This window comes from Microtus oregoni, unplaced genomic scaffold, assembly GCF_018167655.1.
Source record: "Microtus oregoni isolate MIOR12 unplaced genomic scaffold, Mior012 000079F_ref0000094, whole genome shotgun sequence".
In the NCBI taxonomy this organism is placed as follows: Eukaryota; Metazoa; Chordata; class Mammalia; order Rodentia; family Cricetidae; genus Microtus; species Microtus oregoni.
The window spans coordinates 479252-493624 of NW_024544537.1; the positions used below are offsets into that span (position 1 = coordinate 479252).

General features: G+C 42.5%; 1 protein-coding gene across 1 annotated transcript; it reads left to right on the forward strand.

Moving 5' to 3' along the window:
* Window positions 1–9579: 9579 nt before the first annotated feature.
* On the forward strand, window positions 9580–10596 carry LOC121441588 (melanoma-associated antigen B4-like). The gene has a single exon (XM_041642805.1). The coding sequence runs from the start codon at window positions 9580–9582 to the stop codon at window positions 10594–10596; it is 1017 nt and encodes a 338-aa protein (XP_041498739.1).
* Window positions 10597–14373: the final 3777 nt, after the last annotated feature.

Genomic DNA, 14373 nt, shown 5'->3' on the forward strand with positions numbered 1-14373 from the left:
CCACAGGGCCAAGCAGTTTCTTTATTGGTCAATGACCTTCCTCCATCAGGTCTGCATAGGGTTTCACCCCTAAGAGACTGGGGAACTCCGGGAATTGGAGGAAAGATTATAGCATTCAAAGAGGATGGAGGACAACAGGAGAACATGACCCAGCAAATCAGCTAAGCAGGGCTCATATGGGCCAACAAAGACTGGAGTAGCAAGCACAGAATCTGTATAGATATGTGTGACGTCCTTTGCATATATGTAATGACTGTTTGCTTGATGTTATTATATCCTGTTTTGTCCTTTTTGGCTGTCATCCCTTGGAATCCGTCTCTTTTCTGAAGAGGAAACAGAGGGGAGTGGATCTGTGGGAGAATGGAGGATACAGCTGGGAGGAGTGAAGGGAAGGAAAACTGTAGTCAGGATGTATTGTATGAGAGAAGAATATTTTTAGTAAATGAAAGAGACGGGGGAGCTTCCAATACAGTTGTGCCAGAATTTTCTTCCAAGGAAAAAATAGAAGAGAATAATTGAGCAAATAAATTAGTATACAAATCCCTTGTAAGCACAAATAAGAATGGAGATATGTAAAGATACTTCATATGAAAAGAAAAAGGGAAGCTTGCCAGATTATGTCAGCGATTGCGTTGGTAAAAAGAAAGAGTGAACATGTATCTGATATTGGTGAGTGAAACACCGAATCCTCTCTGTTGTCACCATCTGGGACACACAGGTTGTTTCAGGAAGAGATCTCAGTCAGTTTCCACTTTAGGTGAACTGCACAGTTCAAGGCTTGGTTCTAGGCTTGCATGTCATGGCAACACAATTAAGAATGCCGATTCTTTTAATGGAGAACTTTCCTTTCTTTCCTGTCATGAACAACCAATTGTGAAGTCTTGATTTTTTTCACAGATTTATTTCTGGTATGTAGCCAGGAAATACCTTTTCTTCCTTTTTCCTAGTGAGTGTGTGGGAGACACAAGGCTCATGCAGAGGATGTACCTTAGCATAAGGATGGGACCATGGCTACTGAGATGTCTTAGTTAGTACATATCATGTGGCCCAAGAATGAGGACCTGATTTCAATCCATAAGCAGTATTAAAATCCAGGTGCTGCAATAGAATCTTGAAGCTCAATGCTTCATAGTTGTGGGATATGCTTTTGTAAGTTGAATATGTTTTGTTACCTTTATTTAGGAAATGGACTGACTGACCAATATCCTGACAAAATAGAGCCAGGCAGGAAATCCAAGCAATTAGACAGAAAGAAGGAAGATGGAGTTAGGAGGGCACCAACAGCACTGGACAAGCAAGATGTGAGGTAATGAACCACAATACTTTTGTTAAAATATCAAATAGTAGAAATGGGTTCATTTCTAAGTAAGAACTAGTTTGTAATAAGCCTGGGACACAGGGCAAAGTTTTATAATTACTGTAAGTCTTTGAGTGTTTGTTTGGGAACTGGTGGGCAGAAGAGAAATCTCCATTGACACATACCCTTTGGCTTAGCTGGCCATCCTGACTAACCAAACTAGTGAGAGATAACATAGTGGTATACTCTGTCTCAACAAAGAAGCTAGGAAGTACTTATTAAGGCATCAAGTTCAAGTCTATCCTCTACACATGTGTATGAAGACAGTCAAGCATCCTTAACATTTAACATACACTCAAAGAAGAAAGAAGTAGAGTTTCACCAGGAGGCAAGTCAGGGATACCTGGGCAGGGCCTGAAAGGACAATAACATTTAGTATCACAGGGACAGAAAAGTCTATCTGTTTTTCATTATCCAAGCATGAAACTGTAGAGCACAGGAGTCAAATGTCTCTTGTCTTATCTTCTTTATGTCTAGAACAAGGACATAAAAATACTGATTGTAAATGGCAGCCATGAGACAGCAGAAGGGGAATATCTTATATACATGGCAGTCAGAGTTTCAGGTTCTCTCCATTCATTACACAACCTCTGTCACTTGAGGAGAACAGGGCTGGAGAAACCAAGTGTAAATGTAGAGACTGCAGTCCAGACAGTTGGGAAACTTGTGCATGTGGGGGACGCTGTTGCTACCTGAGAGAGCAGACAATACTTCATAGTGTGAGGTAATCTGAAGCCATAGTATTCCAGTCCAGCTGTAGACTTACTCCATGTCCATTTCCAGTTTATTTTAAATCATTCCTGTGACCATACCAAGCCTTTAGCTTAGGAATTTTAGGAGCATCTGATGATTAAAACACTAAAGAGAAAAGAGATTTGTTTTCTCCCTCCCATCCAAATGAACAGAGGTAAAACATCACACACTGTGCAATGGCTGCACAGATAATCCAAACATACCCCATTACTGGGTCAGAAGGAACATTATTGGCTTGCCCAGGAATGCATATTTGAAGAATTGGTCACCAGTGTCTTAGGGCCCCTCATGTTTAGGTAAGCAAACAGGATAATCCCAAATCCCAGTGAGAAAAGGAGATTGCAACATAAGATCTGACAAAGTTAATTCAACAAGCAGCACACAAAACTGACCCCCAAAACATTCCTTAGCTGTTATGTACAGGTAACTTTTCTGGTTAGAAGCAAAATATGCATGCATATGTTCATACATATATGTATACATACATGCATGTGTATATGAACCAAATGTCCAAAAATGGGGAAGTGTTTGGATGTTTGAAGACAAATTCCCACCAGAATCTAGGATAGTTTTAAGCGTTATAATTATTAACATGCAGGTATTTGTGGGGATGAAAGATATAAAATAACTATCTATAAAGGGGTTTAATCGTGCACACTTTGGAAAGGCCTAGGCAAAGGATTAAAAAATAAATTACAAAGAACACCCTGCTTTAATTAAAGTGTGAAATATCTGTTCACAAATTAACTAATAAAATGTTTAATTTATTCTAAAAATGAGTCCTTTAACACACATAAAAATATATGTGTTAAATGATAATGCTAAAATAAATAGATAAATAAAATCTTATCAATTTGATACACTAAGGATAAATTGTGAAATACCTCCTTACTCATCTCTTTCTCTTTCCTTGTTTCTTTATGTCTCTTGTGTCTTACTGTTTCCCTTGAGCAACTTTTTTCTTTTTTTACCTCTCTTACATATATTACAGTGTCTTTACAATTCAACCAGTCCTAAATTTATTTTCTGCCTTAAAGAACCAAATCTGTTTGGCCTGAGTCAAAGCTTAGGAGGATACTTCAAACTATGAAAGATAGCCAAGTGAATCTAGGTCTGTGTCCCCACCACATCATTCCTGAGGATTTATGCCGAAACCCATCTTCAAGCATTGCTGGGTAGTTTCCCTTTCTGCCATTTGAAGGAACAATCCTTCTAGGCTTCAGTTCTATTTTCCTTTGCTCTGTCATTTGAGGGACCAATCCTTCTAGACCTCAGTTCTATTTTCCTTTGATTCTGCTTTTCCGAACACAAAACACATTGAATGTCTTTGTGTCACTAATATCAAAATAGACGTTACCTAGATCCATTCATGGTCTACTACTCGATATGTGTATTAGCACACTGCTTTTCTGGGGAATATCTTCATAAAACCTAATTCCCGCTGCCTCATGTAACAGGTCTGGCAGATATAAAAATTCCTAAAAGGTATATACAAAATTGGTCTATAAGGCTAATGGGGTTTTTCCAAGTATTCCATTCTGGGGAAAGGAAGGGAACCAGTCAGAGGGGTTATTTTCCCTCCGTGAAAGAGATTTCAAACAGTTCTAGCAACTACTTCTCAAGACACCTTACATAGTTAGATTAAAACCCAGATACACTGTGACGCATTTAGAGGTCTTTTGTGTCTGAATCTCTCCTATTGTGAATCTGTAATTCTTTACTGCCGAGGAGCTCTTCTTAAAATGCTGAGCACTTCTTAAAAACTTTAGCTTGTGCCACATAGGGGTAATATGGTACCACCTATTTGCTGCCCAGTCTAAACCTTAACTGTGCTGTTGTTATGGTAATTACGATAGATCCTGCCTGAGATCAGCACAGTTAAGCATAGTGGAACCAGAGGAGTGCCCTCAGAACAATTTGGTGCTCCTGAGCTGCACTTAGTTCCAGGCACACATCAGTACACATTGCCATCGAGCAAGCCATATCGCTTTAATCACAACCCCATTCAAAAGCTCTGTCTCACGCAGGAGTCAAACAGAGATCGCAATCCCAGGACAGGGAAGAAAGCTGGCATTTTAAAACGGCCAGTTTTAGCTGGGCGGTGGTGGCGCACGCCTTTAATCCCAGCACTCGGGAGGCAGAGGCAGGTGGGTCTCTGTGAGTTCGAGGCCAGCCTGGTCTACAAAAGCTAGTTCCAGGACAGGAACCAAAAGCTACGGAGAAACCCTGTCTCGAAAAATAAAAAAAATAAAATAAATAAAAAAAAAAAAACGGCCAGTTTTTTCCTGCTGCTGAGTCAGGAAAATTTCTTTGTGGCATGCCACCCACAAACAGCAAAAAGCTGTGTTAAATTCTCTTTTCCTTTTAAGCCCTCTCAGGTTTTTAAGTGCCGTTAGTTACCGCATTGAGCAGCCTCTCTGTTGTAATGGGAGTGGCGGGCTGCTTGTCGTCCTGTCCACCCAGCTAGCTTATGCCTTAAATAATCACACAGAGATCTGTATTAATTAAATTTCTGCCTGGTCTGTTAGTTCTAGCCTCTTATTGGCTAACTCTCACATATTAGATTAACCCATGACCATTAATGTGTATCATCACTTGACTGTGGCTTACCGGCACATGGCTCTCGGTCTATCTCGGAGAAGTGAGCCATGGTGTCTGCCTCACTCTGCTTTCTTTCTCCCGCCATTCTGTTCAGTCTACTTCACCTGTCTAAATTCTGCCCTATCAAAAAGCCAAAGCAGTTTCTTTATTTAACCAATGAAAGTAACACATAGACAGATGACCCTGGTACACCAGGTAAGGGTGGGGTGGAGTTCCCGGAGAGCAGAGGAGTGTGGCTGAAAACTGAGAATTGAGCTCTAAATAGAAGAAGACTTTCGTACAACCAGGGGCAGGACATGTAAAATGGGGAAGAGGAGAAGGTGGGTTCAGGTAGTGTGTGGCAGAGATGGAAAGCCTGGCAAGGGGAATGGGGCATAAGTTAAGTGGGGCTTCTGAGGTTCAGATTTTAAGCTCTCCACGAAATAGCCCAAGAAAAGTGTAGGCAGTGGGAAGGCTTAGTGTCTTAGGAAGTACAGAAAGGAAATCAGACTTTCCTCTAAATTTCCTCCACAGCAGTCTGGTTCCACATTAACCCGTCCCTGCTGTCACTCTTCAGAGCCCGCCCCTGACCGGATATGGTTTACCTCACTTCCTGTGAGGAGGGGAGGAGCTGGGTCTTAGTGTCCCTGGCACGGAGGCCACTTCTGCTGCTCAGGCCTTGCTGCCGGAGATTTCTCAGAGAGGTCTGCAGTCAAGGTGAGGACCCTGAATATGTACCAAGGGGGAATATGTCTGGGATAATCACAGGAGCTGTGCTAGCGCTCAATCGAGCTTGCCCTGGGAAAATATGAGGCGTCTTATAGCTTTGTATGTTTCTGGGAGGAAACGGGGACTTCCCCTATTAGAAGGTAACTCTGATTCTGAAAATGGTGGCTTCGTAGGTCACAATTAAAGCCAGCGTTTGACTTCTAAATGGTAAGGCAAAACGCTTGAAATGAATTTTAGTCCACCATGAGTTGTTTTGTCCTTGGGCTCTAAAGTGCCCCGTGGCGGAGTACAGAAGCAAAGGAATTCTATCTGACTTCATCACCAGCAAAATCAGTAGGTAATGTTCAGTGGAATGAAGAACCAACTCCTGCGAGCTGTGTACTTTTTCTTTTTTTGCCCTTAGAGCCAGTGTTTCTCTGTAGCTTTGGAGGGTGATTCTGGAACGAGATCTTGTAGACCAGGCTGGTCTCAAACTCACGGAGATCTGCCTGCCCCTGCCTCCTGAGTGCTGGAATTAACGGCTTGCAACATCACTGCCTGGCTCTCTACTAATTTTAAATGCTAGAGGTAGCTCTTAAAAACACATATCTCCGAAAACCACGCAAAACTCACGGGATTGGTCATGCCCAACACGGGCTGGTAGGAGGTCTCCAGTAGCCAAAAGAAAGAGACACATTGAGGTTTCAGATAGCCACGCCCATCTCGGGGTGTTGTGAGGAAGTGCCATGTTCAGAAGATATCCAGAGGCTTTGGTTAGGCACTCCCATCCCGCGAGAGTCAGAGAACAGTCTAACTGTGGTAACCATTCCCATCCCATGGGAGGCAGAGAAAAACCAAACTCTGGTAGCTAAGCCCATCCTGTGAGAGTCAAAGGAAAGCATAACTCTGGTAGCCCCCCCCCCCCATCCAGAGGGTATCAGAGAAAAGTCCATCTCTGATAGCCACTCCCACCCAATGGGAATCAGGGAAAAGGCTAAATCTGGTAGCCTCTCCCATCCCGTGGGAGTCAGAATAGGGCATAAGTCTGGTAGAACTTCCATACCATCAAGTCAGAGGAAAGCCTAACTCTGGTAGCCACTCCCATCCTGTGGAGCCAAAGAAGCCCTTTGTCTGGTAGGCACTCTCATCCCCTGGAGTGAGAGAAAAGCCTAAGTCTGGTAACCACTCCCATCCAGTGGAGGCAGAGGAAAGTCTAATTCTGGTACCCAATCCCAACCTGTGGAATCAGAGAAAAGCTAACTCCAGTAGCCACTCTCATCCTCTGGGTGTCAGAAGAAATCCTATGGCAGGTAACCACTCTCATCCTGTGGGAGTCAGAAGAAATCTTACCCTTGGTAGCCACTCCCATCCTGTGGGAGTCAGAAGAAATCTTACCCTTGGTAGCCACTCCCATCCTGTGGGAGTCAGAAGAAATCTAACCCTTGGTAGCCACTCCCATCCTGTGGGAGTCAGAAGAAATCCTACCCTTGGTAGCCACTCCCATCCTGTGGGAGTCAGAAGAAATCTTACCCTTGGTAGTCACTCCCATCCTGTGGGAGTCAGAAGAAATCCTACCCTTGGTAGCCACTCCCATCCTGTGGGAGTCAGAAGAAATCTTACCCTTGGTAGCCACTCCCATCCTGTGGGAGTCAGAAGAAATCCTACCCTTGGTAGCCACTCCCATCCTGTGGGAGTCAGAAGAAATCTTACCCTTGGTAGCCACTCCCATCCTGTGGGAGTCAGAAGAAATCCTACCTCTGGTAGCCACTCCAATCCAGAGGGTATCAGAGAAAATTCTACCTCTAGTAGCCACTCCCATCCCACAGGATTCAGAGGAAAGTCTGTCCCTGGTAGCCACTCCCATCCCATGGGAGTCAGAGGAACTCCTAACTATGCTAGGCATGCCCATCCCTTGGTACTCAGGGGGAAGCCTAACTTGGGTTAGTAAGCACATCCCCTGGGTGTCAGAGGAATCCTAACCTGGGCAGTCATGCCAAGTGTATGACAGTCATAAGGAACACTATACCAAAGATAACTAGATGCTTTTTTTTTTCTTTCGTTTTTTGAGATAGGTTTTCTCTGTAGCTTTGAAGCCACATATGAAACTCACTCTGTTGTCCACACAAGACTGGAACACACAGAGATCCGTGTGCCTCTGCCTCCAGACAGCTGGGATGGACCAAAGGTGCATAGCCACCTCCCAGCTATCTGGAAGCCTTTTCTATTTTAGGATCTTTCTAGACAAAGTTTCTCTGGTTAACAGTCCTAGCTTTTCCTGCTGGAACTAGCTCTTGTAGAGCAGGATGACCTCGAACTCACAGAGATCCAGGTCCCTTTTATATTGCCCCAAACTACTCTTAAGAACCAGAAATGGAGCACAGCAGTGATGGCACAAATCCCAGCATTTAGAAGTCAGAGGCAGGCAGATCTTTGTGAGTTTGAAGCCAACCTGGTTCTTTAAAACAGTACTAGTGATATTACACAGAGATACCCTGTCTTTTTAAAAGAGGAAAACATCAGAAATGGAAGGATAGACAGAGAGCACAGCTGCTGTACAGTGTTTGCTTAGAATTCCTGAAAGCATAGGTAACGTGACAAATACGGCTAAAGCAGATGTTATTAAACATAAATAAATAATGTGGAAGTGTTAAAGTCTCCTGCCAATACTCTCCTGTACTGTTAGCGAGAAGTAAGAGGGTAATAGGAAATTGACCAGGATGAGCAAAATAGGAAGACAGGAAATACAGCAGTGGTTGAGGGAAGCGGGGAAGAGTATGATACTAGGTGTGCATGTCAGGAACTTTTACAACAGTACCCATAACTTCACCAAATTAGTGCGGACAAAGAAACAGGGTCAGTTTCGAATGTCTGGGGAGGATACTAACATTCTGCCTGAATGAAAACTGAAAGTTAACACATAGCAAAGGGATATTTAAAATGTCCTGAATTTGGAGCTGATGGTGTGACAGCCCTCTGTGCTCCTCTGAGCCTGTTCTCTGAGAAGGGGCAGCCTTGGTCTCCTGTAGGCCCACTTTAGCCTTGTTCTCCAGTACCTAATATCAGTGAAGATATATGGAGGTGAGGGAATCACTTCCAAAACAATGGGGCCACTGCAAGTCAGGCTCTATAGTGTGACTTGGACATGACACCTGTCATAACTAGCCACAGTTTCTGTTCCCAGGGCATTGTCAGCACAAGAGGGCAAAGGTTAGCATTGTTATTTTCTACATCTACATCGTATCTTGTGTATGCGTATTCTCCCAGTGCCTATCATGCTTTTTTGTCTTTCTCTTATTTTTTAAAGTCAGTTTATTTGTATATACCTCTGGTTTTCCCAGAATTCACAATGTAGACCAGGATGACTTTGAACTCCCGAAGTTTTCCTGCCTGCCACTCTGCAATACTTTTATTCTTTTTGTTTTTGATGTTTTATTTAATTTGTGTGTACTGTATTAAATCATTTCCTGTCTTCTCTCTCCATCCCGAGTCATTCCTCACCATGTGGTCTCAAATCCACAGCCCAATTTATAATTATTACTGTTACATATGTGACAATATATCAATACATACATGTATTTTATATATTTTTTCATGTAACAATAATATTAATAATGTAAGAAATAATATAAACGCATGCATTTATTATATAAAGCCGTAAATACAGACTAATATGTCCATTTAGTGTTGCTTACATGTATATGGTTTTAGGACTGAGCGATTATGCCTACAGAAGACTGAATCACCCTCTTTAAACAGCCGATGTCTACAGTGCTTCATCTAAGGGTATGGCCTTGTGAGACTTCACCATTCATGTTATGTGAATTGGTGTTGTCATTCAAGTTCAAGTCTCCTTTGGGCTTCCTTACTCCTGGGTTCTGTGAAACATTGCCACAGCCTAGTACTAGATGTGAGTAGAATTGAGAGTGTTCAAACACCAGAGAAAGGCAGCCATCCTTTACCTCACAGTATATATAAGGTGACCAGAGGTGAGGAATACAGGGAGTGCTTAGAACACTGATGTCATTATAATGTGTGAGACAAGGAGGGGAAAGAATTGCTGAAAGCCTGAGTGTTCTCAACATGCTCAAAGTGCTCATAGCACGTTATTTTCCTGATTCAGGTATCTCAGTTCCCTGTTCTACTACCAAGACTCTGTCCTGCTGTCCCTGACGCCAGCCATCATGCCAAGGGGACAGAAGAGTAAGGCCCGTGCTCGAGAGAAAAGGCGCCAGGGGCTCAGGGATGCTCAAGCAAAGGAGGCAGAGAAAGCAGAGTCACCGGCTGGCTCTGATCAAGCTTCAGGAGATGCTAAGCCAAGCACTTCTACTGCTGACTTCCCACAGCAGTCTGAAAGCTCAGCACCCAGCAGCACTGCCAGCCAGGGAAGGAGCCATGGAAGGTCTGATAAGGGTGACCAGGGCCACGGGGATGGAAATGAGCGTCCCTCCGGGGCTCTACTCTCCACTAGAAGCATGCAGATGGATCTTATGACAAGGAAGACGGGAATGCTGATGGAGTACATGCTCCTCAAATACAAAATACAGCAGCCCATGAGGAGGGGAGAGATGCTCAAAGTTATCCATAAAAGGTTCAAGGAACACTTCCCCGAGATCCTCAAGAAAGCCTCCTATCGATTGGATGTGGTGTTTGGCCTTGAGCTGAAAGAAATACTGCCACGTGGTCAAGCATATGAACTTGTGAGCAAGTTAGATTTCGAGGATGATGGAAGTAGGATCAATGAGCTAGGTGTTCCTACCAGGGGCATTCTGATTGCTCTCCTCAGTGTGATCTACCTAAATAATTACTGTGCTGCCGAGGAAGATGTCTGGCATTTCCTGAATGCATTAGGAGTCTATGATGGGGTCCCACATCTCATCTTTGGAGATGTCAGGAAGCTCATCACTGAAGATCTGGTACAGGAAAAGTACCTGGTATACCGTCAGGTTCCTAACAGTGATCCTCCATCCTATCAGTTCCTGTGGGGCCCGAGAGCCTATGGTGAAACCAACAAGATAAAGGTGATGGACTTTTTAGCCAAGATGAGTGAAACCACGACTGAGGATTACTCATCTCGTTATGAGCAGGCTTTGATTGAAGAGGAAGAGGAAGCCCAAGCTGCAGCTGCAGCCAAGTCTGGCACTAAAGGCAAGGGCAAGGGACGTACTAAGACCAAGTTAAGTCATCCTACTCACAAGTGAGGTATAAGGTAGCCTCTGTTTTATGATTGAAAAGGTCTGTTAATATTTTTGCAGATAAGCTGTTCATAATCTTTTGGAGGACTTTTAGCATAGTTTTAACTTGGGGTTAAATGTACTCAGAAAAATTTTGAAGCCCGTTCCTTCACTACTGTTTACCAAGTTGGGAGCTCATTTTTTTTGGATTGATTTAAAATACAGTTTGCAAATCGAAATGTTCTAAGGATTTGATGATATTCATATGATACTATTGAATTAGATTAAGAAAATGTTGTGAAATATGAGAGAAAAATATTTAAAAGTGTTAGGTTTTTCAGTGAAATTTTCTTTTAGTCCTCGTTTTCTTGGCATTGATGTCAGGTAAATATACTGATTTTTTGATATTAAAATATATGTGAGAAATCAGCCGAGAAGCAGATCTTTTTTTACAATGTTCATGCTTTAACCAAACATGCTCTGCACATCTATACTTGCAGAGCTGTTTCCCTGTGTACTGGGCATGTTTGATCAAATAGAAGCAGGAGATCTGGAATATGCAATGATATTTTCTCTAAGAAACTTTCATTATTGGACAGAATGGAATAAGATCTCTACTTCCTAAAGAAACAATAAATGGGTTATATCTTCTTCCACAAATATATTTTTCTATATCCATTACAAGTTATTTTAAGGGATGAAGGTCTTGTATTTCCTTCTTGTTCATGGCCTGGCATACAACACTTTCTGTAGAATCTTTTAGGGAACATGTTAAGAGTAATAAGGATAATAATGAATTAGATTAAAATGTTCACATTAATAAATGACATTTTCTGATAAGTAAATATAAGGGCTATTTAAGAACGGATTCTTTGTACCATACACATGCATCCTTATTATAAGAGAAAGAACTTGTTAAAATCACTTCTCAGTGGTTACCAAGAGTTAAAAATCTACCTGTTCCCATATTTACATGACAAGTAAGTGAAAGAATTTAGATTAAGGATGAGATTTGGAGACAACACTTCTGCATTCCTCTTATGTTTAAGCACAATGTGACTCTTATATCAGTTTTATTTTAAATATTATTAAATGTGTCTTAATTGGTTGCACTGCCTCCACCTCTAGGAGATCTGTGTCCTTTTCTGGCCTCTTCAAGCACCTACACACACAAGGCATACACCTATACCCACACAAATCCCAAGGGATATTAGAGCCCCATGTGCTGTGGGATAAAGTTCTTCTACCCACTAAAGATTTTTTACTTGCACAGGTTTAATAAATTGCTCATTGGCCAGTAGCCAGGGGGGAATTATAGGCAGTGTGAGTAAACAATTATTCTGGGAAGAGAAAAGGACTCCTCTGCATATCCACCCAGATGGGGAGGAAGCATGATGAAATGTTGCATTGGAAAAGGTACCAAGCCATGTCGCTTAACATAGATAAGAATTATAGGTTAATTTAAGGTATAAGAGCTAATTAGAAATAAAACTGAGCTAATGGGGCCAAACAGTTTACACCTGACATAAGCCTCTGTGTTTTGTTGGGACTGAGCAGCTATGGGAACTGGTAAGAGAGAAACTACTGTCTATGAAAGGTAGCCTTAAGCATGCAGGGCTAAGGGCAAGATGCAGGTCTGTAGGACCCACAGGAAACCAGAAGGAATAGGGGAACACCTGTGTGTGCCTGAGCGGTGGCATAAAAGATGTGATTTGCAGGAGAGGAGTATAAGCCAACTCAGATGGGACCTGAAAATTCTAGAGCTTCCTCTGAATTCCTAGAGCTGGAATTCCAACCCAAGCTCTGTCCTGGCATGGGAGCTAAAACTCTCAGGTAAATGTCTTGTTTGTCAATTCATGCCTCCAAAAGTTGGGCACCAAATAAAGATTGTATAATTAAAGCCCAGAGGGAGACATTAGGGTTCAACTTGAAGACCCAAAAGGAATGCAGACATCCACTGACTGTTAACATTGACCTCAGTCTGAAATGGCAATCCTGCCTCTAGGAATCTCAGAATGAGATGTAACTGGGAGCTGTCTCCACATTCTAGAATCCTCTCTAGTTCTGGGATGGAAGATGTGAACCACTGGAATTAAAGTCATGCACCACCCAGTTCCTATGGCAGCAAGAGTGGGATTAAAGTGTTACTGTGGCCTGGTCTGTAAGACTGGCCAGTGTGACCGTTTTACTCTATGAACTTCAGGCACCTTAATTTATTAAAATACAAATGAAAAGCTGCTACACCCAGGAGCAGCTTTCTCAGGTCAGGTAAGAAAGGAATAGTGAGGTCTGATAAGTACAAGAAAATAAGTTGAGAGAGGATCATGCAAGACAAAAATGCTCAGAAAAGACACATTCTGGACCTAAAAGTAAACACACATGGAAGGTCATCTAAGAAAAACCTCATCTTCAATCTGAGAGAGGCCTTTAGAACTGTCAGAACTTCTTTTAGTGGTAGGATCTTCTTGGATTGACAGTGATCGGCTCAACTGAGTAGACTGTCTGTGTGTCTCTAAGTGTGTTTGTGTGGTATGTGTTGTGTATGCTTGGTGTGTGTGTAATACTACCTTATTGAACAGAGTGTGTTTGTGTTTGTCTGTGTATAAAACTGCCTAACTGAACAGAGTATGATTGTGAGTGTATATACTGCCTAACAGAACAGTGTGTGTTTGTGTGTGTGTGTGTGTGTGTGTGTGTGTGTGTGTATGCGTGGTCACGCCTATACTACTGCCTAACGAGTGAACAAGTGTAAATGACAAGTCTCAAGTGTAAATGAGGGGAATAGCAGAAAGAATTGTAAAATCATATATATGGTAATAGTGAATCATGTTCACTTCAGTCTGGGACATCACAAGGTTTTGAGGAACACCAGAAACGTGTTCTGTCTCAGGTTCACATGGGCTAGCTTTCTACTTTATATCAGAAACCTGAAAATTTCCCACCCACATACTTCTTCCACTATAACTCACCCTGGGAACTCTTGGCAGGTGAACTACAACAAGGCAAATTTCACTTCTAACTAGAGATTGTATGCTCTAACTAGAGATTTGAGGCTGTTGGAATGACACCAAAGGTCTCAGATAAAGTCAGGGTATAGAAGAATATTATTAGAAATCATTTCATTGTGTTTTGTTTCAGTCATGTTTCATTCTACCACAGGTCTCTGGGCTGTCCAGTTTCCAGTTCCTACCCATACAGGCTCCACTCATAGTGTGTGCCTCATGCTAAACCAAAGAGTAGTTGGCCACCATTGCCCAAGCACAACTTGCAGACAGGATAGAGTGTAGGTCTGGGATTTGTGTCTGGGTTGATGGCCAGGTTTCTATTTCTGGAGCCTGTGGAGCAAAGTCTCATGCCACTTTCATGTCCAGTATCATCAGAGAGGACTCCTTTGTCACCAGATGGGAGCAGGTTCAGAGACCCACAGCCTGATATTTGCAGAGTGACTAATTTAGAGGTTTGCATAGGTTTCACCCCTTGAGAAACTGGGGAACTCTGGGAATTGGAGGAAAGATAGCATTCAAAGAGAATGGAGGACAATAGGAGAACATGACCCAGCAAATCAGCTAAGCAGGGCTCATATGGGCCAACAGAGACTGGAGTAGTAAGCACAGAATCTGTATAGATATGTGCGAGGTCCTTTGCATATATGTAATGACTGTTTGTTTGATGTTATTATATCCTGTTTTGTTCTATTTGGATGTCATCCCTTGGAATTCTTCTTTTTTTTCTCAAAAGGAAACAGAGGGGAGTGGATCTGTGGGAGATTGGAGGAGACAGCTGGGAGGAGTGAAGGGAAGGAAA

Excerpts from the sequence above, each read along its gene's own strand:
- LOC121441588 (XM_041642805.1), top strand. The coding sequence starts at position 9,580 with ATGCCAAGGGGACAGAAGAGTAAGGCCCGTGCTCGAGAGAAAAGGCGC.